The sequence below is a fragment of the Bombina bombina genome, chromosome 6 (assembly GCF_027579735.1).
Source record: "Bombina bombina isolate aBomBom1 chromosome 6, aBomBom1.pri, whole genome shotgun sequence".
Classification (NCBI taxonomy): Eukaryota; Metazoa; Chordata; class Amphibia; order Anura; family Bombinatoridae; genus Bombina; species Bombina bombina.
Window position 1 is genome coordinate 897,935,459 of NC_069504.1, and position 26,993 is coordinate 897,962,451.

At 37.7% G+C, this 26,993-nt stretch overlaps 1 protein-coding gene across 1 annotated transcript in view; it reads right to left on the reverse strand.

Annotated features, from left to right (window-relative positions):
* Positions 1 to 19,094: 19,094 nt before the first annotated feature.
* The window catches only part of CORO2B (coronin 2B), a 159,958-nt gene continuing 152,059 nt past the window's right edge, over positions 19,095 to 26,993 (reverse strand). Inside the window, exon 12 of the mRNA XM_053718500.1 lies at positions 19,095 to 20,061. Coding sequence (XP_053574475.1) covers positions 19,930 to 20,061 — 132 coding nt within the window. The 3' untranslated portion in view covers positions 19,095 to 19,929. The remainder of the gene's footprint in view (positions 20,062 to 26,993) is intronic.

A 26,993-nucleotide genomic window follows, 5' to 3' on the forward strand; every position in this document is an offset into this window, starting at 1 on the left:
GAGGCCCAACCAGTCTTGGAACAAGGGAATGCAATCTAAGAAGCCCACAATTGACTCAAAGTCAGCATGAAGGGATTGCCCCCGATCTGGGACCGGATCTTGTGGGGGGCAGACTTTCTTTCTTCGCTTGGGTTCGGGATGTTCATGATCCCTGGGCGGTGGACATCGTGTCCCAGGGTTACAAACTAGAGTTCAAGACCTTTCCTCCCATGGGCAGGTTTCTGCTCTCAAGATTATCCGTAGACCAGATAAAAAGAGAGGCGTTCTTACACTGTGTTCGGGACCTTTCCAACCTGGGAGTGATAGTTCCTGTTCCAATACAGGAACAGGGTCTGGGATTTTACTCCAATCTGTTCTTGGTTCCCAAAAAAGAGGGAACATTCAGACCAATTTTAGATCTCAAAAGTCTAAACTTATTCCTCAGCGTACCGTCCACCAAGATGGAAACTATTCGTTCCATTCTTCCCTTGGTTCAAGAGGGTCAATTTATGGCAATGGTAGATTTAAAGGACACGTACCTGCATGTTCCCATCCACAGGAATCATCACAAGTTTCTGAGGTTCGCATTTCTAGACAAACACTTCCAGTTTGTGGCTCTTTCATTCGGCTTTGCCACAGCTCCCAGAATTTTTTCAAAGGTTCTGGGATCCCTGTTGGCGGTACTCCGGTTGTGGGGCATTGCAGTGGCACCTTATCTGGACAACATTCTGGTTCAGGCGCCATCCTTTCAAAAATCAGAATCCTACACGGAGATGTTGTTATCTTTCCTGCAATCTCACGGATGGAAGGTGAATTTAGAAAAGAGTTCCTTAACTCCAACTACAAGGGTAGTGTTCTTGTGAACAATCTGGATCAGGAGACAAGGGATTCTCTTCTTTGGTGGTTGTCTCAGGATCATCTCTCCCAGGGAACCTGCTTCCGCAGACCCACCTGGGTTATTGTGACAACGGACGCCAGCCTACTGGGATGGGGAGCAGTCTGGAGCTCTCTAAAGGCTCAGGGGACATGGACTCGGAAGGAGTCTGTTCTACATTCTGAAGCTGAGAGCAATCTTCAGTGCTCTAATGGCCTGGCCTCAGTTAGCCTCGGCCGGGTTTATCAGGTTCCAGTCGGACAACATAACTTCAGTGGCTTTCATCAACCATCAGTTGGGAACTCGGAGTTCCTTGGCCATGACAGAGGTAGCCAAGATAATTCAGTGTGCATAGACCCACAACTGCTGTCTGTCTGCGAGCCACATTCCAGGCGTGGACAACTGGGAAGCGGATTTTCTCAGCAGACAGACCTTTCACCCGGGGGAGTGGGAACTCCATCCGGAAGTGTTTTCCAGCCTAATTCTCAAATGGGGACAGCCGGAAATGGATCTCATGGCATCTCGGCAGAATGCCAAGCTCCCGAGGTATGGGTCACGGTCAAGAGATTCTCAGGCCGTACTGATAGATGCTCTGGCGTTCCTTTGGAATTTCAGTCTTGCATACCTATTTCCTCCGTTCGTTCTCCTCCCTCAGGTCATTGCTCAAATCAAGCAGGAGAGGACGTCGGTGGTCCTCATTGCACCGGCATGGCCTCGCAGGATCTGGTATGCAGATCTAGTGGAGATGTCATCTTTCTCTCCTTGGAGACTTCTACTAAGGAAGGACCTTCTATTTCAAGAGCCCTTCCTTCACCCGAATCTAGTTTCTCTGAAGCTGACTGCTTGGAAAATGAACGCTTAATTTTATCTAAGCGTGGGTTTCTGAGTCGGTCATTGAGACCATGATTCAGGCTCGTAAGCCTTTTACCAGGAAGATTTACTATAAGATATGGCATAAATATCTGTATTGGTGTGAATCCAAAGGCTACCCTTGGAGTAGAGTTCTGATTCCTAGAATTTTGTCTTTTCTCCAAGAGGGTTTGGAGAAGGGTTTATCGGCAAGTTCCTTAAAGGGTCAAATATCTGCCTTGTCTATTTTGTTACATGAACGTCTGGCAGATGTACCAGACGTGCAATCATTCTGTCAGGCCTTGTTCAGAATAAGGCCTGTGTTTAAACCGGTTACTCCTCCCTGGAGTCTTAACCTTGTTCTTAAGGTTCTTCAGCAGCCTCCGTTTGAGCTTATGCATTCTTTAGATATTAACTGTTATCTTGGAAGGTTTTGTTTCTTGATGCTATTTCATCTGCTCGTAGAGTTTCAGAGCTCTCGGGATTACAGTATGAGTCTCCTTACCTTATTTTTCATTTGGATAAGGTAGTTTTGCGTACTAAGTTAGGGTTTCTCCCTAAAGTGGTTTCAGATCGGAACATTAATCAGGAGATTGTTGTTCCTTCTTTATGTTCTAATCCTTCTTCTCATAAGAAACGTCTGCTGCACAACCTAGACGTGGTACGTGCATTGAAATTCTATTTACAGGCGACTAAGGATTTTCGTCAGTCTTCTGCTCTGTTTGTGGTTTTCGTTGGGAAACTTAAGGGGCAGTAAGCTACGGCTACTTCTCTTTCTTTGTGGCTGAAGAGTATAATTTGCTTGGCTTATGAAACTGCTGGACAGCAGCCTCCTGAGAGAGTTACGGCTCATTCTACGAGGGCTGTTTCCTCTTCCTGGGCATTCAAAAATTAAGCTTCTGTGGAACAGATTTGCAAGGCTACAACTTCACACTTTTTCAAAATTCTATAAATTTGATACTTTTGCCTCGGCTGAGGCTTCTTTTGGGAGAAAGGTTCTTCAAGCAGTGGTGCCTTCTGTTTAGGTTCCCTGTCTTGTCCTTCCCTTATCATCTGTGTCCTCTAGCTTGGGTATTGATTCCCAATAGTAATTAGATGATCCGTTGACTCACCGTTTAATTAGAAAGAAAACAAAATTTATGCTTACCTGATAAATTTATTTATTTCTTGAGACGGTGAGTCCAAGGCCCGTCCTGTTTTTAAGACAGGTTTTTTTTGTTATGTTATAAACCTCAGACACCTCTGCACCTTGCTTCCTTCGTTTCTCTCCTTTACTTTGGTCGAATGACTGGGATTGGAGGGAAAAGAGGTGATATTTAACAGCTTTGCTGTGGTGCTCTTTGCCGCCTCCTGCTGGGCAGGAGTGATATTCCCAATAGTAATTAGATGATCCGTGGACTCACCGTGTCAAAAAAGAAATACATTTATCAGGTAAGCATAAATTTTGATTTTATGCACCTATAAAGCCTATGCACCACATATTCATGTTGGTTTGACATAAATATCTCCAGCAAAAAATTAATGGGTTAAAAGGAAGCCATTTTGGTTAAACCGGAAATATTTATAGAAAAATAAACTGTGTGTTCAGAATATGATGTCACTTCCCTCAACTCCAGCACAGATTTCTGTTTGTGTGTATTCCTATTCATTGAGTTTTTCAGTGACTGAGCTGACTATAAATGAACAGTTCAATTCTCAAATCATGTTTCTTAATTAGAATTGAATTTTAATGCACCCATCTGTATAAATCATCAGTGGTCTCGATTTCACCTGGAGGTCCAGGTGTAATTTTCTGTCTGTCATTGGTAAATTTCAATAAACCTGTTTTTTATTCTTTTGTCCTGTGTTATTGTGGTAGAAATATTATCCATGTGTTTTGTATTTATATTCTTATTTGTTAGACTTGCATAGGTGATGTTTATAAATATTTTTAAATGGTATTTTTTAACTTGGTGTCTTCAAATAAAGGTTTTCATTTTCTTCAGACCAGAGCTATCAGGTGAAATGTGAACAACTGTTTCAAAGAATACAACATTACTTAAAAGTGAAATGTGAGCAACCTACAACCAGTAGGGGCAGGTTCTGTCTGATGTTCCTCCGTGTATAGTAAATATTGGCCACCCAACAGATGGACACAACTTGACAAACCTTGAAGTCTACAATGGTAGAGTTCTGTAATGCCAGTGATTTTCTTAGAGAGGGCAGTAAGGTGTGATGTGTGCTCTGGAGAGCTGGGGTCAGCAGAATTTTGCCCATTTAGGGTTATTTAAGGGTCATTACCCAAATTCTGAATCATTCGAAAGTGATGCAAAAAGCTGACTAGAAAACATCTATGTATAAAAGGAAGATATTTACCATACATTTCCTTAGTAGCCCCATTATATTGTGACTTTAAGCATCCAATCAGGATTCTTGTCCCAAGGCTAGGAAGGAAACTTGCATTTGCCATGGCCAGCCACAGTCATTTTATTTCCTTCCTCGTTTACAGAATTTTACTGTAAAAGGTCACAAGATTGATTTTAAAATCCTACAGTAAAGCAAACTGAACTCAGAACTGATGATGCTATTAGCTCTTTCCCCCCCCCCCATCATGCAGATGTCAGTAAAAAGGATAGTTGAAGTATAACCACTCCTAGAGCACTTTAGAGAGCTAAAGAAGAAAAGTAAAATATTCTCCTTTTTAAAATCAAGATGTTTGTGATAAATTCTAGTCAGTTTGTTTGCAATATTCTGCATCACTTTCAAGGCATTTAGCTAACGTCCCTTTAAGGTTATTTCAGTATGTTACCCACTATTATGTTTGTACTGCCTGGGTGTTTAGAGCTTGGAAAATAAAATTCCAGGGACATTGAAACCCAAACCTAAAGTAATCTGTTTTTTAAACTGTGGACAGGATTTGTTAACTACAAAATGCATGGCTCCAATTGAGGAAATTTCCAATATTTACTTAACTTAAACAGATACTATACTAAAAATTAGTAATGTGTATGAAAAAGCACCATTTAAAATGGTATAACAAATTGCTATGAGGTTCTTTTTATGCAAACGTCTCTAAAATGTTGGATATATATATATATATATATACAGTTCCTGGTATCACAATAAAACATAGTTTAACATGTTTCAACATCTCTGTACTCTTACTATACTTTTAAACATTATATGAAGTTTAGAACCTTCATGGGGCTCTCTTGGACCGGGGTGGATGAATCGTAGTGAGTTGCTTTTCGCAAATCTGTGCAAAGATCCCCTTCACACAAATGTAGATTTAAATGCCAAGGTGCAACAACAGAGCCCACCAAGATGCAAAAACAGAACCGCCAAAGTGCAGCAGAACCCGCCACGGTGCAACAACAGAACCAGCCAAAGTGCAACAAGAGAACCCACAAACATGCAAAAACAGTACCGCCAAAATGTAACAGAATCCGCCGAGGTGTGACAACGAAGCCCACCAAGGTGCAACAACAGCACCTGCCAAAGTGCAACAAGAGAACCCACAAACATGCAAAAACAGTACCTACCAAAGTGCAAAAAAAAAGTTAAAAAAAACACCTGACTCCCCCCCTACCATAACACATTTTATAGTTTTCTTCTTTTAAACAAACCATACCCTGCATTCCTATGTACTATATAGAAAGGTAGGTCTCTCTTCTTTTTTTTTTTTTGTCTTACTACAAACCTTTTCAGTAATATCAAAGGGGATCACTATCACTCTGGAGATACCACTTGTTTCAAGGACTTGACCAAATGCTGTAAGTAGTTCTGAAAACCCCCCCGAAAAACACTGATGTATGAGGTAGAGCCTTTTTAACTATTTGTATGTTATCTGGGCTGTATGCATTTAGGTGAAAATAAGCCGTTGTAGTTACTGAAACACTAAAATAAGGAAGCAAACACTTGATGGAGTCTCTGGTTTTCTATGGGCGTTGTCAGGCTGGTGGAGGCAGTGGTCTTGGAGTTCTAAAAGGGGACTGAGGCAGCATGCGGGCTGGTTATGCTATCTAGGGCAGGTACTGGTAGTCCTGGGGAGTCGCTTACCTAAAAGTACAGTGCAACAGAGGAATCATTTTTACCCTACTCCTCAGGATAATCAAGGTGCAAAGTATAAGATTGCTGGTACCACAGGACCTAGGCCTCACTTGACCGGGCAGCACATAGGGAGACATATTCTGGATAATAGTGTTGTTAAAGTTAATTTTATGCACATCTTCATGTTCTCATGAATTTTTAATCTGCTGAATTTAAATCTCTGAGATAACTGACTCTGGTTGGGTTTAGACTAGTGTGCATAGAGTTGAGGGCTGTCTACTTTTCAATCCAACAATCAGATATATCAAGGAAGAGTGGCACAATATCCCATAGAGTATCAGTAGGGTGGCACTATATCCCAGAACATATCAGTAAGAGGCGCCTCACCAGATAATAAGTCAAGGTGTATACTAATAGATACTAAAGATATATATAAATATGTAAATTAGTAGATATAATAAAATGACAATATATATCTAAATAATTAAAAAAATAAGTACTATAAGAAAGTGTATATATCACCAAAAAACAAATAATACTACCATCATATAATAGGTACAATAAAAAAACAAGCAATAAACAAAAGTAATACTAGTAAAAAAAGAAAGAAATGCACACAATCGTGCTGTGTAGAGGGAGTCCAGGAGTACCAATTATTTTCCCTGGAGTACCAGATAATCCTGTGGAAGTCAAACAAGGATCTCCAAATCAATATAATGATGTCGGATACCAGGCAGCTCTTCTATGATAGATAGTAGTAGTAGATGGCGCTGGTCTATTGAGTGATTTTCTCTAGTAAGTGAAGAGAAAAAAGGCTTGATGCATATATTGAAGCCAATTAATATGGGTGCAGTATACTCACTCCATAAGATGAATCTTTACAGCTGAAAGGGAACGTAGCGTCAGATGGCAAGGGTCCACAGGTTCCTGGAGTCAAATACTGAATTTTCAGGTTTATCCAAAAGTGGACTATAAATGAATAGAGACCCAAATGACAAAAGTATCCAGTGTGTAATTGAAAAAAATGTAGTAACTTACTCCATAAATAAGGAGATTCCAGCTCAGCACAGCAAAACAAGATCTTGACAATCTTTCAACAAAGGATAAAAGGTTTTATTTGCTCAACGCGTTTCAACGTATTACACGTCTTTATCAAGAGCATACATTAAAACAAGTAAAACAGGTAAGTAAAACCAAGTATTGAGTGTATACTAATAAATACTAAAGATATATATAAATATGTAAATTAGTAAATATAATAAAATGACAATATATATCTAAATAATTAAAAAAATAAGTACTATAAGAAAGTGTATATATCACCAAAAAACAAATAATACTACCATCATATAATAGGTACAATAAAAAAACAAAAAGCAATAAACAAAAGTAATACTAGTAAAAAAAGAAAGAAATGCACACAATCGTTCTGTGTAGAGGGAGTCCAGGAGTACCAATTATTTTCCCTGGAGTACCAGATAATCCTGTAGAAGTCAAACAAGGATCACCAAATCAATATAATGATGTTGGATACCAGGCAGCTCTTCTATGATGTCTCGCCAGACGGGAAAGAAGGATCTACAATACAAAAAATAGAGAGCGCCTCATGGTACAGACCAATATGGTATCCAATGGTAACGAAAGGCAGAATCAAATCTACTCACATGTGATGAAGCACTAAATGTGCACAAATAGTAAGTCGTATCCAAAGAGTCGTCCGGCAGACTGACACCAGCACAACAGCAGCAACGATCCTCATTTACCAGCACAGAATTCCAAGGATCCGTCCAACACTGAAAGTGCAGCAAACTAGTGGTGCAGGCGGATGCAGGATACAGTCAAATGCAGGATACGAGCGGGCAATAAAAGTAGCAGCAGATAAATGTAAAACGTTTTATTAAAATCAATAAAGCCACAGCAACGCGTTTCTCCGTGTCACAGCACGGTTTCCTTAGGCTTAAGCCTTAACAATGAAAATGATTAGCTGAAGCAACAGCAAAAACTGCTGTCATTTGGTATGCAGATAGAATTTATTGTCTAGTACATTTTTGTTTGTTTTCTTAAAATATTGTAAAAAAAAAAATAATCTTTGACTTGATAAGTTCTGAAAATGTTTATGTTGGAATGTTTTCTTATCAGAATACAAGCAAGATACAAGTGCACATATATGGCTCTTGTCATTGCCTCACCTGATGTGTTCAGCTAGCTCCCAGTCGTGCATTATTGCTCCTTCAACAAATGATACAGAGAGAATAAAGTACATTTATTAATAGAAGTAAGTTGTAAAGTTGTTTAAAAATGCATGCTCTATCTGAATTTTGAAAGAAAAAACATTTGATTAATGTCTGGTTGATTTGTGTCATACAAGCCACTGCTGACTCATGTATGTCACTGAAAAACAGTAATAACATACTAGAAACTATTTTTGCTAATGGAAGTATATTATACTAATACAAATTTAAATGCACTCATGCACATTCCAGTTTTGACCTTTCGATCCCTTAAAGGGACCTGAAACTCAATTTTGTTTTTCATGATACAGAAAGTGCATGCAATTTTTAACAACTTTATAATTTACTTCTACTATCAAATGTATATTTTGTTATAAAGTAGGGACATAAGCTAAGGAGCGTGTACGTGCCTGCACTATTTCCTGCCATGTAGTGTACCTAGCTATCTCATCAACAAAGAATACCATGTGAACAAAGCAAAATTGATTAAAGAAGTAACTTTGAAACTTTTTAAAATGTTATACTCTGTCTAAATTACAAAAGAAAATGTTTCCCTTTAAGTTTGTGAAGGATTTATGTGTGTTATTTTATATTTTTATATACTACTTATTTTACATTATTTTTTCTTTAGTGCAACGGTATTTGTTTTAATATGTAATGTTAGCTAGGTAACCACATTTTCCTGAAAGGGACATGCATCTGTTTTAAAGACAATAGGCACTTTCAGCAAGATTACAAGTTTTGCGGTATGGTGCGGTACGGCTATACTGCTGAACAATTGGCCATTGCGCACGGAATGGCAGGTCTCCCGTATTACAAGTCGTAGTGGTATAGCTATACTGACAGCATTTTAGCCTGTAACGCACTCAAAAAATTATGTTTGAATGTGGGATTTCCATAGCGCCGTATTACAGGTTCTGCTTGTGTTATAACCTATACCTCCCTGATCCATACCGCAATCTGAGACCAGTAGTTATGGATTTTGTGAAACAAACTCATAACTAAAATGTTACAAAGTACACTAACACCCATAAACTACCTATTAAACCCTAAACCGCCATCCCTCTGCATCGCAAATACTATAATAAACCTATTAGCCCCTAAACCGCTGTCCACCCACATCGCCAACACTAAAATAAAGTATTAACCCCTAAACCGCCACCCACATCGCCAACACTAAATAAATCTAGTAACCCCTAAACCGCCAGCCCCCCACATAGAAACTACTAAACTAAACTATTAACCCCTAAACCACCGGCCCCCCACATCGCAACACACTAAATTAAACTATTAACCCATAAACCTAACCCCCCCACCTAATTTTAAATTAATTTTACAATATAACTATCTTTAAATAAATAAAAACTTACCTGTGAAATAAAAAAAAACTAAGTTTAAACCTAACCTTTATATTTTAAAACAATAAAATAAACGAAAAATAAAAAACCTAAATTACAAATTAAAAAAATCCTAACACTACGAAAAAAAAATAAATAAATAAAAAAAAAAAAACTCTAATTACAAAAAATAATAAACGAAATTATCCAAAATAATAATAATTAAACCTAATCTAATACCCCTAAAAAACAAAAGAGCTCCCCCAAAATAAAAACACCCCCTAACCTAACAATAAACTGCCAATAGCCCTTAAAAGGGCCTTTTGTAGGGCATTGCCTTAAATCAGCTCTTTTACCTTAAAAAATTACAAAGTCCCCCCTAAAAGTAAACCCCCCACCCAAAATAAGTCTAAAAAAAACCTAAGCTAGCCATTGCCCTTAAAGGGGCATTTGTACGGGCATTCAGCTATTTTGTGCCTAAAGCCCTAATCTAAAAAAAAAAAACACCCATTTTTTTTTTTTTTTTTAAAACTTACACTTACCCCAGGAAAACTACTCACAGTTCCTGAAGTCCGGACATTCATCTTCATCCAGGCGGCAAGAAGTCTTCATCCAGGCAGCGAAATCTTCGTCCATCGCAGGGGCATCTTCTATCTTCATCCCGGTGGCGCGTAGCTGTGGAGCCACGGAGCATCGTCGCTGGCGGCGCGGACATCCAGCGTGGAGGATCCTCTTCATACGATCACCGCCATACACTAAAGCTTGAATGCAAGGTACCCGTTTAAAAATGGGGTACCTGGCATTCCTATTGGCTGACATTTTCAAATCAGCCAATCGGATGAGAGCTACTGAAATCCTATTGGCTGTTTCCTGGGCTTAGTGTTAGTTTTTTGGGGTGTTTTTTTTTTTTAAATTAGTGCTTTGTTAGCTCCTTCCCTAAGTAACGCACCCATATCTAACACTAATGATTCTTGGGTGTGTGTCTCAAGTGTTTTGTTTCTTTGTTTTTTTTTGCTATGCATATTACCCTTTGGCTTTGTCAATGTGACATCTATAGAGGAGTATAGATTTGGAGCATTCTTTTTCTGTAACTAGGACACAGTCCAACCTATTTGAAGATACTTGAACATTAAACTGATTAAAATCATACTATAAAATGTTTAATTAAGCGCAGAATAAAACTTTGCAATATACATTAAGTATTTATTTTGCCCCCTTTCCTGTAAATTAAATCTGCTAGTTTCAATCATCTAGAGCAGTGATTTTTAACCTTTTTTTTGCCGTGGCACACTTTTTTACATTAAAAAATCCTATGGCACACCACCATCCCAAAATTTAAAAAAATTCACACATTGTAGCCTAATACAGCATATATACATACACACAAACACACACATACTGTATATATTGTGCTGTTATGCCATGCCTCCTACAAACTACCCCTGCACTGAGAGTAAAAAACAAGCAAAGTTTAAAAAATATGTCACACTGTTGTCAGTCTGCCGTGGCACACCTGAGGATCTCTCACGGCACACTAGTGTGCCACGGCACACTGGTTGAAAAACACTGATCTAGAGTTTCAAAAAAAGGCCCTATTATTATTTTGTTATCCTAGCTTTAAAAATCTGTTTTTATCTTATCTTACCCCTTGCTGCTGGTAAAGTAAAAATCTCACAGGGTTTAAAGTCCTTTTAACATTGCTGTTTGCCACATAGCCATTGTTTGCACACTTTATTGATTCTTTTTATATATGTCCTCAGCAGAAGAGATTAGATAAGGAAAACCTAGTTTCTGACTAAGCAGCATCCATTATGAAACGACAACTGTACACTTATTTGCATATGTTTAGTGCTTAATGTGTTTTTTAAAAGGCTTCAGACATTTCTTCATGATAAATGGCAGCACATATCCTAAATATGTACTGCCATAAAGCATGCTATTTAAGGTGATCATTCTAGTGTACTCCAGCTGTTCATATACAAGGTTTAGTGTAAATGCATCAAAAATACAATTTGCCTTCAAAAGAGTGTATACTTTTGATAATGATTTTTTAAGATCACTCTAGTGGCCACTACTAAAAATGCACCAAACCCCCCTTACTGTTCCTGCCAAAGAAGACCCTCAGTTTGCACTTAAAGAAAAAATGTATTCTATAATGCATATGAACTATTAGTAATACAAAACAGTTATGTTAAAAGAACATGAGATTAAACTTTTTCACAATTCAGATAGAGCATACAATTTTAATTAATTTCCAAGTTATTTATATTATCTATTTTTCTCTATTCTTTTGGTAGCCTTTGTTGAAAAGCATACCTAGGTAGGCTTACAAGCATGCAATGCACTACTGGGAGCTAGCTGCTGATGAGTGACTGTATATATATATATATATATATATATATATATATATGACTTTTGTCAGTGGCTCACCCAATGTGGTCAGCTAGCTCCCAGTAGTGCATTGCTGCTCCTTCAACAAAGGATACCAAGAGAATAAATAAAATTTGAATGTACAGGTAAATCTAGAAGTTGATTAAAATGGTACAATCATAAAAGCTGTTTAAAGCTGTTTTCAAACCTTTTGAAGATAACAAGAAAGGAATGTTTGTGCACAACAGCACAAGGGTATTATATACCCAAGCAAGACATTATAGTATTAAAATGACATGCACTAATCCCTTACATCATGTCATTTTAACACCAATGACGATGTAATGCTATGTGTTTAAACCCTGCAAAGGTGTTAAACACATACTTAAAGTCCTGTTCTGGACCCGCAGAGCACTGTGGGTCCCGAGCAGAAACTGCTACTGATCCAATCAACAGATTAGAGCATTTCATTTTAACACTGTACTAGCAATTTAAATTTTGCACACTAGTCGTATTCTATAAAATCCTTCCACCTATCTATTCACCCCCTGCCTACAAACAAGGTTACCTATTTGGTTCTGTTTTGTAACTTCTAACATCAACAATAGCAGGCAAGGGAAGAAAACAGCCATGACACCTGAGCAAACTCCCCCTGCTTGTGACTAAAATCGTCACTTGTCACACTAAAGTTGTTTTAGTTTGCTGGCCTGGACAATAGAGATAATAAAAGACAACACTCTGGCCAGCAGGGTCTAATAAAATATATTAACAACCTAAAATGTAAGTATACCAGAATCAATTGTTTAAGGTTTATACATTTAGAATATTTGACTGACTTGTTAGCAGAAGTCTATAGCCTCTAGGTTTAAATGCACCTCTAGGACCTTTGTGCCTTGGGCCTAAGCTTGCCTAATGGACCTGCCGGCCCTTAGGTGATTGAGTATGATTGTATGTGGGGGTTACATAATGGCCCTCAAAAAGCCCTACTCTTGATCCAAACATGTTTATTATTCACAGCTGAGCAGTCATTTTAACCCATGGCTGTTAGTAAAAATGTAAAAAAAAAAAATTGTATCTCTTTGGTTGCCAGTAACACACGTAAACCGCAGTAATTTGATCCCCCTTCACTGCCACTCACTACTTTCTGCGCTCTATTTTTTTTTTTTTCATTTTTCAAAAGCTTTATTAAGAGATAATTAAACAGTTACAAACAATAAAAGATATTTGTCAACTTAAAAACAGCCGCAGTTCTTACATAAATGCAAGACTATATATATCTGAAATTATTGAATATAAGCAAGTTTCAAGTGAATAGTTTGTTTGTTACTAAACAATATATTACAATCAACCAAAAACAACATAAGATATAAGAAGAAATGTGTTGCTTCTTGCAGGAAAGTATATTGATGTATTTTATACCAAAGTGTGTGCGAGCAGTGCGCATATAATAAAGGGTTAACTGTAGGGCAAAAGGATTATGGAGGTAGTGAAGTAGTATGACTATGAGTGTGGGAGAAGGTAAGGAAAATATAGTAATCTTTAGTTAGGTGGGTTTTCTTGATTTGTGTATTCCTCCCAGAGAAAACAGATAGAATGGTAATCATCGATATGTTTGTTTCGAGTAAAGTGGTATTTTTCTAATAGGAGGGAGTGGGTAACAGTGTCTTTCCAGGTGGAGATTGATGGGAGGTTACGTGATTTCCAATTCTTTGGTATTAGCCTTTTAGCAGAATTGATCATAATGGTTAATAGTGTGAGTTTCTGTTTGCATTTTACATGAGGGAACATGTTAAACAAAAATAAACATACAGTATAGCTAACTCAAGGGTCTGAGATAAAACTTTCTCAATTTCCATTTTAATGGACTCCCAGAAAGTCTGGGCGATAGGGCAGGTCCACCATATGTGGGTCGGGGTACCTTCTGCGCGACATCCTCTCCAACATTCCGGTGAGGTTGCGGGGAGAATGGAGTGCAATCTAGATTGAGTATAATAGCACCTGTATAGGAATTTTACATTCATCTCCATTGTGTATATGGAGGATGAAGATTTAGTCATGGAGAAAATTTTATGCCATTCTTTATGGATGAGGTGCCTATCCATTTCTTTCTCCCATTTTTGTACATATGTTGGGAGTGATGTAGTGTACGTTTGCAATAGTAAGTGATATGTGAATGAAAGGAGACCTTTGTTTAGAGTGGTATGGAAGCAAGTACTTTCAAAACTAGTTAAATTACGTGAGAGTTGGTTTTTATTAGAGTGTTTTGTGAAAAAGTCTAAGAGCTGGTTGTAGCTAAACCAATTTTCATATTTCCTACCTAAGAGAGTAGAGATCTCGGCTTGGGGTTTGAGTTTCCCATTTTGTAGGAGTGTGTGACAAGGGGTAGAATTGGTTATCAGAGGAGTGAGAGTTACTGGAGTGGTTAGTTGGAGCGGGAAGTCTGTGTTCTCGATGAGAGGAGTCAATAGGGAGTGTATTGTACTGACATGGCGATATTGTTTAATGTGGTTGTTCCATAATTTAAGGGTTTCAGCTATGATGGTAAGGAGTTGTTTCTGAAGATTTCTTTTGTTTGGGGATAGCCAGCACTTACTGCTAAGATGATAGGTACCAGCTAGTTGATGCTCTAGTAGTACCCATGCCTTATGGGTTGAATGTTTTTCACCAGTTTATCACTCTGGTAAAAAAAAGTAGCTAGTCTGTATTGCATTAAATTTGGAATTCCCAAACCGCCTAATTCTTTGCTCTATATTTTTTTAATGCATTGAGACGATAGGGGCCTTTGGAGAACTTTAACAAAATTGGACATTTAAATGTCCAGTATTTTTGTGAAGCTTATACTGAACAGCCTGCTAAAATACTTGACTGTCTGGTTGAATACTGGGCACCTGGCAACCCTACCTGCCCTGCATAACTGATCCTCAATTTACTGGCTGATATGGACAACTCCCAGATATTTTGGTGGTCAGAAGCATAAAAGCAAACCTTTTTTCTTTTGTTAGCACAAGCACATTACAGTTCTTTAAAGAGACATTATACACTAGATTTTTCTTTGCATAAATGTTTTGTAGATGATCCATTTATATAGCCAATTCAGTTTGTTTGTTTTTTAAAAATGTATAGTTTTGCTTATTTTTAAATAACATTGCTCTGATTTTCAGACTCCTAACCAAGCCCCAGAGTTTTAGGAGAATACTGACGTATACCTACTCATCTTGCTCCTGTTTGTGTAAAGGGTCTTTTCATATGCAAAGGAAGGGGGAGGGGGAGTGTCTGTTATTTCCCACTTGCAGTCCATGTTCCAGTAACCTTTTAAACAGATCTAAACTGGAAGCTAGTTCTAAGTATGTTTTTAAACAGTTTTATACTGGATTTTTATATCAGTATCTGTGCATATTATTCTTTATAGTAGTGTGTATTATGTGCAGTTATATGGAAATTGGGGTTTACTGTCCCTTTAAGTTATCTCTTTTACATGCAACAAAGAAAATACATTATAATTTAGGGCTGCCACCTGGGGCCATGTTAACCTGAATAGTTATGAGTTAGAGCAGCACTAATCATGTGTTATTCAGAAGCACTATACATGTTCCTCCCTGCAGCATGTGTAACTCAAAACTACCCAGGTTAACATGACTGAAGTGACAATCTTATTTTAATGTCCCCTTTTTCTTGATGACTTGTTCTGAGGTCATTCCTTCTATACTGCTGTCTGTCTTAATCCTCTGCTTGCAGTCTGCCAGAATACATATTTAGAGCTGTTTAATAAACTTCTCTTACTACCTCTCAGTCAGGATACCTGTATCAATGTATTCTGTGTCCTGCCTCAATCTTACTTTCACGAATACTGTTTAGCTTCTCTAAAGGAGCGCTGAGGTGAACGCAAAGGAGAATGAAAAGGAGATATCTGATTGTGCTTGATAAATCTTACTCTTAGTGACTGCATCGTTACATATTGCAGGAACCACAGAGATAGCTCTAGAGCTGAGTCACTGGATGCAATAAAGGCCAAGTTCAATTTCCTGCAAGCTATGAACTCCAAAGAGTCAAGCCAAGTTCTCATATGACCAAACTGAAGAATATACACATTCATGCCCACAATACATCTTTGCATATATTTTTCAAGATCACAATTTTGATTGATATGTTTTACTTAAAGTGAAGGTAAACTTTGATGAATGAAAGGCCGTTTTTAAAAAATACTTTTAAAAACAGGGGCACTTTCATTCATCAAAGTTTAGAAAGCAGCCGTTTTGATTAAAAACTTACCTTTGTTATTTTCACAGCCAGAGCAGCTTCCCCCACCTGGAGATCCTCTATTCACACGCCATCAATGACTAATCCAGCTTCCTCCAATCACGGCTTTCCCCCCAGGGGAGTCATTGCCTGAGACCATGCCGTGATTGGAGAAAGACAGATTAGCCATTGCTGACATGTGAAGAGAGGATCTCTGGGTGGGGAATCTGCTCTGGCTGTGAAAAGAACAAAGGTAAGTTTTTAAACAAAACGGCTGCTTTCTAAACTTTGATGAATGAAAGTGCCCCTGTTTTTAATAGTATTTTTAAAAACCGGACTTTCATTCATCAAAGTTTACCTTCACTTTAAATAAACATTTCTGACACAAAAATAGGTACTAGTGATATTCTTAAAGGGACAGTCTACACTAAAATTGTTATTGTTTAAAAAGATACATCATGTCTTTCCTACCAGTTCCCAAACTTTGCACAACCAACATTGATATATTAATATACTTTATAACATTTAAACCTTTACATTTCTGCCTGTTTCTAAGCCATTATAGACAGCCTCTTATCACATGATTTTTTATTATCTTTTAACAACAGGAGACTGCTAGTTCATGTGGGCCATATAGATAACATTGTGTTCACGCCGGTCGAGTTATTTAAGAGTTAGCACAAAACCGTACTAAATTCAAAGATCAGGGGGCTGTCAGAAGATGCATAGATACAAGGTAATCTCAGAGGTAAAAAGTGTATAAACATAACTGTTGGTTATGAAAAACTTTGGGAATGGGTAATAAAGACATTCTCTATCTTTTAAAACAATACAAATTATATTGTAGACTGTCCCTTTAAATACAGAAAGCCTGTTGCATAGTTGCACCAGACGCAAATAACACCCAAATCCATGTATTTATTGGCATCATCCAATAGTTATAAAAACAATGAACCTTAATCTGAACTCAGATTTATAGGTTATGGCTCTGCGGCGCCAAAGAAGGCTTAATATTTAAGGTATCAAACTGAGAATGTGCTTAATACAAATATATATAAAAATAGATGCACTTAAAATGGATAAAAAATGAGGTATCTTAGTGAGGTGCAAATTGTACTATTCGTGTGGTTCCAAAATATACTATAAAACACCTAATAGGAGACCAAGGTGCTTAGCCTTATACAGGAAGTTAGGTCAGATGCAAAGCTTCTACCCTATAGATCCCAATGTGCTGTTATATAAATCTAAATGTACTATATAGATACTAAAATAAGATGCAGAAAGATATATATATATATATATATCAATGTAAGCTTCAAACAAATACTTCAAAAAACACTAATTGCAACCTAGTAATAGATTGTAATATGAAGCCTCATAATGCACTTCACCTGAGTATGATGTCGCTACTATGCAGCTGAATGCTGAAAACAAAACCTTTCTATATAAGATAATATTATCCGTTACAAAAGTTGCTATACGATAAGCAATATTAACGTGAAAACAACAATGATGTAGAAAATAAATAATGTTTTACATAAATCTATATAGTTTAACAGAGCCTCAATCTAAAAATATACACAATATCGCTAGACTCTATAAGCATGTAGTATAAGAATTAAAATTAAACTTTTTGTTATAAGGTTTGAGAAAGGCTTGCAGCCGAAACGCGTTACTCTGTTTTAGACCTGCTTAGGCTTCCGTAGCTTGACCACAACACATTGTAGAGGCGGCATACAAACGAAAAGACAAGCCCAAAGGAGCCAAATGTAAAAATCCCAGAAACGGAGGATTAAACTAAAGAGGATTGCGAGATAACATCAATCCCAGAATACATCTTCTACCACTAACTTATGGTATAAATAGTTAAAGGCACCTTATAACAAAAAACTTTGCCATACTTTGACAAGGATTTCTTGTCTCTTATCTTTCCACAGAATTGCTGGGACTTTTTCACCAATTAATTGGAAACCAACGATATTATTGAACTTTTTAATTGTCATACTCTCCTTATATTAGTAAGGATGAGTATATACCTGCTATTGTTATTTGTTTGATATTTAACTTCTTGTATTTTTTTCTGTTAATTTTCTTTTGCTGTTTTTAATGTATTTTATGATATCATAAAGAGTCCATTTTTTAGAACTTAGTTTCATTTTAATTCTGATACTACATTCTTATAGTGTCTAGCGATATTGTGCATATTTTTAGATTGAGACTCTGTTTAACTATATAGATTTATGTAAAACATTATTTATTTTCTACATCATTGTTGTTTTCACGTTAATATTGCTTAAGCCTTATCGTATAGCACCTTTTGTAACGGATAATATTATCTTATATAGAAAGTTTTTTTTTCAGCATTCAGCTACATAGTAGCGACATCATACTCAGGTCAGGTGAAGTGCATTATGAGGCTTCATATTACAATCTATTACTAGGTTACAATTAGTGTTTTTTGAAGTATTTGTTTGAAGCTTACATTGATATATATATATATATATATATATATATATATATATATATATCTTTCTTCATCTTATTTTAGTATCTATATAGTACATTTAGATTGATATAATAGCACATTGGGATCTATAGAGTAGAAGCTTTACATCTGACCTAACTTCCTGTATCACCTTGGTCTCCTATTAGGTGTTATAGTATATTTTGGAACCACACGATTGGTACAATTTGCACCTCAATAAGATACCTAATTTTTTATCCATTTTAAGTGCATCTATTTTTATATATATTTGTATTAAGCACATTCTCAGTTTGATACCTTAAATATTAAGCCTTCTTTGGCGCCACATAGCCATAACCTATAAATCTGAGTTCAGATTAAGGTTCATTGTTTTTACCACTTTTAATTTAGAGGTATATAAAGGAGATATACCCATTCTGTAGGCTTTATATAGAGATCCATATAAGCGCTGGTACACAACCCCTCTCTCATTCATCATCCAATAGTTAGACATTTTCCTAGAGAAGAATGTTTGTTACATAATTTATCTACAAAAAATTATATAGACTTTATTGCAAAAATGTATAGATCATCATTTCAAACTAGGCAGAATATACTTTACTGCTCATTAGTGACTGACAACCTGTGTAGAACCCTACTGTAAACCAGTCAAACCTCTGCATATCTAGCTCACATTATTTCACACAAGGAAGGCTCATAGTCAATTTGAGATGTTAATTATTTTATTATGCTGCTTTGCATAGGAACTGAATAATAGCAATAAATAAGACCATGACCAGACACAGTGGAATAATCTGTCTGATCTCACACCTAAAGTGCTATTCCATAAAAACAAAATTCGGAGAGAAGTAAGGAAAACATAAGATTAGGACTCTTGATTAGAGGGATGAAAAAGATTAGGGAGAAATAAGAGTTAAAAGATAAAGATAAGCTATACAAGAGGGTGAGAGGAACTTCTCAGTGCTTTGTTTATAGCTTTTCGTATTTATTCGGCACATTCAGTTATGGCTTTACAACTTCCATTATAAGTTAATTAACTGCTCCAAAGTTGTTGGGAAAACTTGACTCAGAGGATGCTAGATACCAAAGAAAGGGTGTAAAACGTTGGATTTTTGTGTTCATTTGGTCTTCTATCTGTGTAAAATACTGAAGACTAATCAGTTTTCTGGCTGGATACATCTGCTTAACATTGTTGTCTAACATAATACAGCACATATATGGAAAGCCTATTTATATCCCAGAATACCATAGAGCGGAAGAGCAGCTGTCATAGACATATAGAAGCCCCAGCCAGAGAAGATGCTAGACCAGCTAAATGCATTTGACTATCTACAAGGACATTTTCTGGGTACTTGGGGGAGGAGCATAATTAGTGCAGATCTGTACAAAGTTCCCTTGGATGCCAGCTAGAAGCCATCAGGGACAGTAGGGAAAGAGCAGTTAGCTTGTCTTTGGGGCAGTGTTGGGCCTCCGGGGAGAGTAAGAAGAAGCTAGCTGTCCTTTGGGGCAGTATTGGGCCTTGGATAGAGTGAGGGGCAGCTAGCTCTCCTTTGGACTGTTCCTCAGGTTTCTAAGCTCCAACTCCAGTTGTCTGATAAGGAGATCTCTCTGAGCCAACTGCTCCTTTAGACGCCGAATTTCATCTTGTTGTCGGAAGAACATACGAAGCAGCTGCAGGTAAAACATACATAGGTTGTTAAAGGATGAAGCAATATAACAGGTAGAGTAATTAACAGGTCTTTTAAGAGTTTGTGTGAAATGGACAAATCTGTTTATTACAAAATGCAGTGCAAGTGTTATGAGTTCAGTGCTTTATACAGTTTGCAAGGATGGAGTGTTGTGTTTTGAATCATGTCACACTATTTGTTATGACTGAGCTACTTTCTACCAGTACCAGTATCAATAGAAGCTCATAAGCAATGAACACCCTGGTGCTATAAAAAATACCATCACAATGCAATTAATTTTGTCTTTCATTACTTTTTATTGGAGTTTCAATACATATTTACCCCTAATTTACCCATAATCTAAATTTACCCATAACCTCTCAGTGAGCAGTCGGAAACCCCTTTTTAAAGGACCAGCAAATAGAATAGATTTGCTTAACCCTTTGAGTGCTAACGACGGCTCTGAACCATCGCAAATTGTCCCAGTCAGGTGCTGACGACGGCTCAGAGCCATCGCTAGCACTCACCCACCTTGAGGGCAATCTGGGAGCTCCACCTACTCCCACCCCGGTGATCTGACCTAAATATTGAGAGGCATCACTGGGGCTTCACGGTTCACGCGGTGACGTAATCATGTCATTGTGCGTGATGTCACCGCGCGAACCGTGGGCAATATAGGGAAATTCGGGCATGCTGCTTAGAAGCCTGTATCTCAGGCATCAAAGCAGCTACAGACCTCCAAGACCCACCATTAGAAAGGTAACCTTTCCAACAGTATAAGTCTTGGGGATCTGGAAAAAAGTAAAAAAGTAGAAAATAAATATATTTAAAAAATGTAAAAAAAAAAATAATCAAATTGAGCTTAGCACCCAGGTGGGAAATGGCTTAGCAGCCAAAGGGTTAATCAACAAATGTGTGATAATTACACAATCTAATAGCACTTAGTCTGAACATCAAATGAGCGCTGCGGAATCTGTTGGCGCTCTACAAATAACCGATAATAATAATAATAATAAAAATAATAATAAAAGTAGTAGATTTTTTTCTGACAAGTGTCAGTTATGTATATTTCCACTCCTTCTGTATCACTGTATCATTTGACAGCCATCAATCAATCACAAATGCATATAAGTATATTTTGTGACTTCTTGCACATGCTCAGTAGGAGCTGGTGACTCCAAAATTTACTCAAAATTCTTCTTCCATCGATTATCATGGTGGCACTAGACATGTGGGAACATCGTAAACAGTCTTTCCTAGATCACCACTTTCAGGAACTGAAATGGAGCCTACAAAGAGTACTGCACCCACTAATCCAGGATCCAGTACTGAAGGAGAACTCTATTAATCTAACCTCCCAAAAGACTAAAGGCGGTTATTATTTTGGGGATCAGACGATCAAGGACGAACCTACCCTCCACTATGCAGTGGGATTGCGCTTATCCCCGATCTGTTGTGTGATGGTCATCTTCTTTATGATCACATGGATGTGAACCTATACGATGAGGACCAACCAAGTGAAGCCTTTGCTGCACAGTCTGAGAGAACCTTTAATCTCTTCCCGGTTACAGCCTGGATACGCTCTCTACATTTATCATTGCACCAGCAGTTCTTGTGAACTGCTAGTGCAATGCTGCCCCTGCAGATTTGTGGCCAATCGGCTGCTAGCAAGGGGTATCAATCAACCCGATCATATTCGATCGGGTTGATTTCTGGCGATTTCTGTCCGCCACCTCAGAGCAGGCGGACAGGTTATGGAGCAGCGGTCTTTAGAAACACGGAGCTTGATAAATATGCCCCATTGAGTCAAGTATATGCACACATCCTTCTCTAACTCAAGATCTATATGGGGAAGACATATGTCTGAAAATTCCAGGGTTTGAAAATGAACTTTCTGTTACTCAGCTGACTTCATGAAAAAATTATCTCTGGGTACACTGTACCATGGACTTCCTATTGCATCTAGTTATATTTACAAGTCTTTTACTGAGAGATATGTCGCTAAACAGAATTTGTTTCCCAATATTTGTGTTTATGACTAATATTTAGTAAGTGCTTCCTCTAGAACTAATTTTTATAGTTAAATATTTATAGCCTAGCCCAACACAGTTTCTAAACTATGTCTTCTATCTCAGCCAACCATCTATCTGTGAAAGCAGCGATGCAGACCTATACCACCTAAAAGTTATATCACAGCAAATATTTGTACTTCTCCACTTATAGTTTGCTCCCATAGTGCGTTATATTGGTATATCAATCATACCTCAGATTAGCTGAGCCACTTAATTATATTTTGCTGGACTGTGCTATATTACTCCATGTGGGCAATGTGTTGTCTGCGGCCGAGACAGCATGTTGAGCATATATTATAAAGCACAGACAAACTTAACCGATTGACTAATTTTACCTGATATTGCAGATCTAGGTCCTAGGTATAAGTTACTACTGTGTACGTTGGGAATCAGTAAACACACACGTCATAGCATTTTCAAAGGTCTCTGTTGGTCTCTTATATAACATACTGCTGAAGATTCACTAATCTAGTTAATGGGACTGGCTAATCCTATTAACTGTTGCTCTTGGTAAAGGTAACTCTTCTATACTCTTAGAACTAGGCTAAGTTTTTTACATGTTATATGCAACTATCACTTATTAGTGCTCCAAAATTATATTTCCCTATAAATAAATATTATTCAGGCTATATGGTATCCCAGGGTCCAAGAGTGTCTCTTGCAATATATGCGTAATTCCATCCCCATACTAACTAATTTTTTCACCTATTGTACTTCTTACATGTACTATTAGATACCAATTTCTTCCAAAGGACTTGTAGTTTTTGATTGTTTATTTTTCTCTACTATAGCATAAGCTGTATTACAGATAATGAGGGGTTATTATATATAAAAGCTTGCTACCTACTATTATATATATATATATATATATAATAAGAAAATCGAGATCCACCATTTGAGACCCAAGATTGGTCTCCTCTTGTCCATGAATGCCCCCTGTAACTTCCCAATTCTTGTTTGTACTGGGAGGTCCAAGAGTTGCCTCATAAATCATTTAGAAGGCATACAGCTTGCTTGGCACAAATTATGTTCAATACTACCTCTGTAAAATGTCATCTAAACATGCTTAGTTTACTTCTTTATTTATTTATTTTTTTAGATTGTACATATGGAAATTACTTATCTGTATAGACTTCACTGACATAAAGTGTATGTGTGCTTTAAAGGGAATCTCAATAAAAAATATTTTTTAAAAAAATCTTCTTCCATCATATAACTTAAAGGGACAGTCAAGTCCAAAAAAACCTTTCATGTTTCAAATAGGGCATGTGATTTTAAACAACTTTCCAATTTACTTTTATCACCAATTTTGCTTTATTCTCTTGGTATTCTTAATTGAAAGCTAAACCTAGGAGGTTCATAAGCTAATTTCTTATACCTTGAAGGCCGCCTCTAATCTAAATGCATTTTGATAGTTTTTCACCACTAGAGGGCATTAGTTCACGTGTTTCATATAGATAACATTGAGCTAATGCACGTGAATTTACCATGGAGTCAGCACTGATTGGCTAACATAGATGTCTGTCAAAAGAACTGATATAAGGGGGTAGTCTGCTGAGGCTTAGATACAAGGTAATTACAGAGGTAAAACTAGTATAATTATAACTGTGTTGGTTATGCAAAACTGGGGAATTGGTAATTAAGGGATTATCTATCTTTTAAAGCAACCAAAATTCTGGTGTTAGTTGTCCCTTTAATATTTTATAATAGCTTTAAATGTGTCTTAGCATAATAGAGTAACTGAGTAGTTATCATGGCAACACTACCAGCTGGTATTGGTGGTGGGACTGGTGATGAGACCAACTCCTGCTGACTATAGGCTCCTATTGCTTATAATTATTGCTTTTTAAAAGAAACTAGTGTTATAGAGATCAGCAGATCTTCGGAAAAAAAAATGAAACTGGGATACATTTGGTAAAATTGACTCAAATAAAAACAAAAGCCAGTCATTTTTTCTTTACACTAGCTCATTTTAGCAATAGGACTGTGATCTAACCAATAGAGTTGTATTTCGGGAGATACATGCATGGCAAGGCAGCTTTGTTTGGTGCAAGATCTAGCATCTTGCTGTATGCAGCACACAGTGTGAGTGCCATGTACCAGATGTAGTTTTAATGCCTAAGGAAAAATATGTTTGCGACACAATGCCATATGTATAGAAGCGCTGAGAGCAGAGTGCGTGCAGATGGACAGCTCTGCTTACAGTGCCATGCAGATAGAGGGATGTTTTGAACAGATTATGCAGAGTGGACATAAAGAGTAATGTTTTAAGAAGGATACAATACAGCTCCATTTTGTGCAACTTAGTACAGTTATTTCAGAGAATTTTAGTAAGGGCTAGGTTACGAGTGGAGCGCTGACAGTTACGCACAAGCGATATCCAGGGGCAGAACTGCAGGGGGTGCAGAGGTCGCAACTGTGACCGGGCCCCCAAGGGTGTTGGCCCAGCTTCAATAAAAAATGTTGACCTGCCACTACCTTCACTGATATCATGTGAGTGTGACGTGATGCTTCACTAGTTTCTCTGTCTCTGACTACAGGGGTTAGTGTTTTACCCATTGGTGTTTATGTGTGTGTGTGTATGTGTGTGTATGTGTGTGTATGTAAGTGACTGTGTGTGTATTTATGCATATATGTGTGTGTATGTTTGTGGAACCAGCAAATTACAGACCTTGTTACTACAGCATGGGGGGAGGGTAAACAGTGTCACTATACAGTGCCACTATATACAATACGGGGGGGGGGGGGGCTGAACTATGTCACAGACTACTGTGGTCACTCTATAAAGTACTGGGGTGAGTAGGGTCAGGCCAGCTATCTCACAGGCAGATTACAGACTGTGGCCTCTAGTTATCAAGCCGTCAACCTCATATACGCTGGAATTTGCTGGAAGTTATCAAGCCCTACACACCGGCAAAAGTAGAATATAGTGACGTAAGCTTTGATCCGCCGGATTCGGCACAATCTGACTACTTTTGAAAGTTATCAAATGACTAGCAGGTACGCTCGGCACTTTTCCGGCCCAGCGTACCTGGAGGCGGCGTATCCCATAGGAATCAATGGGAGTCTGACCATATCGAAAGTTCATGTTCGCTGCTGCCCGACATCTCATTGATTCCTATGGGAAACGTCTGCACCCTAACATGTACCCCGAGTCTAAACACCCCTAATCTGCCCCCCTACACCACCACCACCTATATTAAACATGTTAACCCCAAAGCCGCCACTCCCGGAGCCCACTGCCACTCTAATAAACTTATTAACCCCTAAACTGCCGCTCCCGGACCCCGCCGCAACTATAATAAATTTTTTAACCCCTATCCTGCCGATCCCGTACCCCGCCGCAACTAAATAAATTGTTTAACCCCCTAAACCGCCACTCCTGGACCCCGCCGCCACCTATACTAAACTTATTAACCCCTAATCTGCCCCCCTACACCGTTGCCACCTATAATAAATTTATTAACCCCTATCCTGCCCCCCTATACCGCCGCCATCTATATTAAACTAATTAACCCCTAAACTTAAGTCTAACCCTAACCGTAACACCTCCCTAACTTAAATATTATTTTAATAAATCTAAATAAAAATTACTCTTATTAACTAAATTAATCCTATTTAAAACTAAATACTTACCTATAAAATTAACCCTAAGATAGATACAATATAACTAATAATTATATTGTAGCTATTTTAGGATTTATTTTTATTTTACAGGTAACTTTGTATTTATTTTAACTAGGTACAATAGCTATTAAATAGTTATTAACTATTTAATAACTACCTAGCTAAAAGAAATACAAAATTACCTGTAAAATAAATCCTAACCTAAGTTACAATTAAACCTTACCCTACACTATCATTAAATTAATTACATAAATTAGCTACCAATACCTACAATTAAATACAATTAAATAAACTAAACTAAATTACAAAAAAACAAAACACTAAATTACAGAAAATAAAAAAAATTACAAGAATGTTAAACTAATTACACCTAATCTAAGCCCCCTAATAAAATTAAAAAAAACAAAATAATAAAAGTCCCTACCCTATTCTACATTACAAAGTAATCAGCTCTTTTACCAGCCCTTAAAAGGGCTTTTTGTGGGGCATTGCCCCAAAGTAATCAGCTCTTTTACCTGTAAAAAAAATACAACCCCCCTAACATTAAAACCCACCACCTACATACCCCTACTCTAACCCACCCAAACCCCCCTTAAATAAACCTAACACTACCCCCCTGAAGATCTCCCTACCTTGAGTCTTGTTCACCCAGCCGGGCCGAAGTCATCATCCAAGGGGCGCTGAAGAGGTCTTCCATCCGATAGAAGTCATCATCAAAGGGGCGCTGAAGAGGTCTTCCATCCGATAGAAGTCTTCATCCAGGCGGCGTCTTCAATCTTCATCCATCCGGAGCGGAGCGGAGCCATCTTCTTCCCAGCCGACGCGGATCCATCCTTTTCAACCAACGCCTACTCGCCGAATGAAGTTTCCCTTTAAGGGACGTCATCCAAGATGGCGTCCCTCGAATTCCGATTGGCTGATAGGATTCTATCAGCCAATTGGAATTAAGGTAGGAAAAATCTGATTGGCTGATTCAATCAGCCAATCAGATTCAAGTTCAATCGGATTGGCTGATCCAATCAGCCAATTAGATTGAGCTCGCATTCTATTGGCTGTTCCAATCAGCGAATAGAATGCGAGCTCAATCTGATTGGCTGATTGGATCAGCCAATCAGATTGAACTTGAATCTGATTGAATCAGCCAATCAGATTTTTCCTACCTTAATTCCGATTGGCTGATAGAATCCTATCAGCCAATCGGAATTCGAGGGACGCCATCTTGGATGAGGTCCATTAA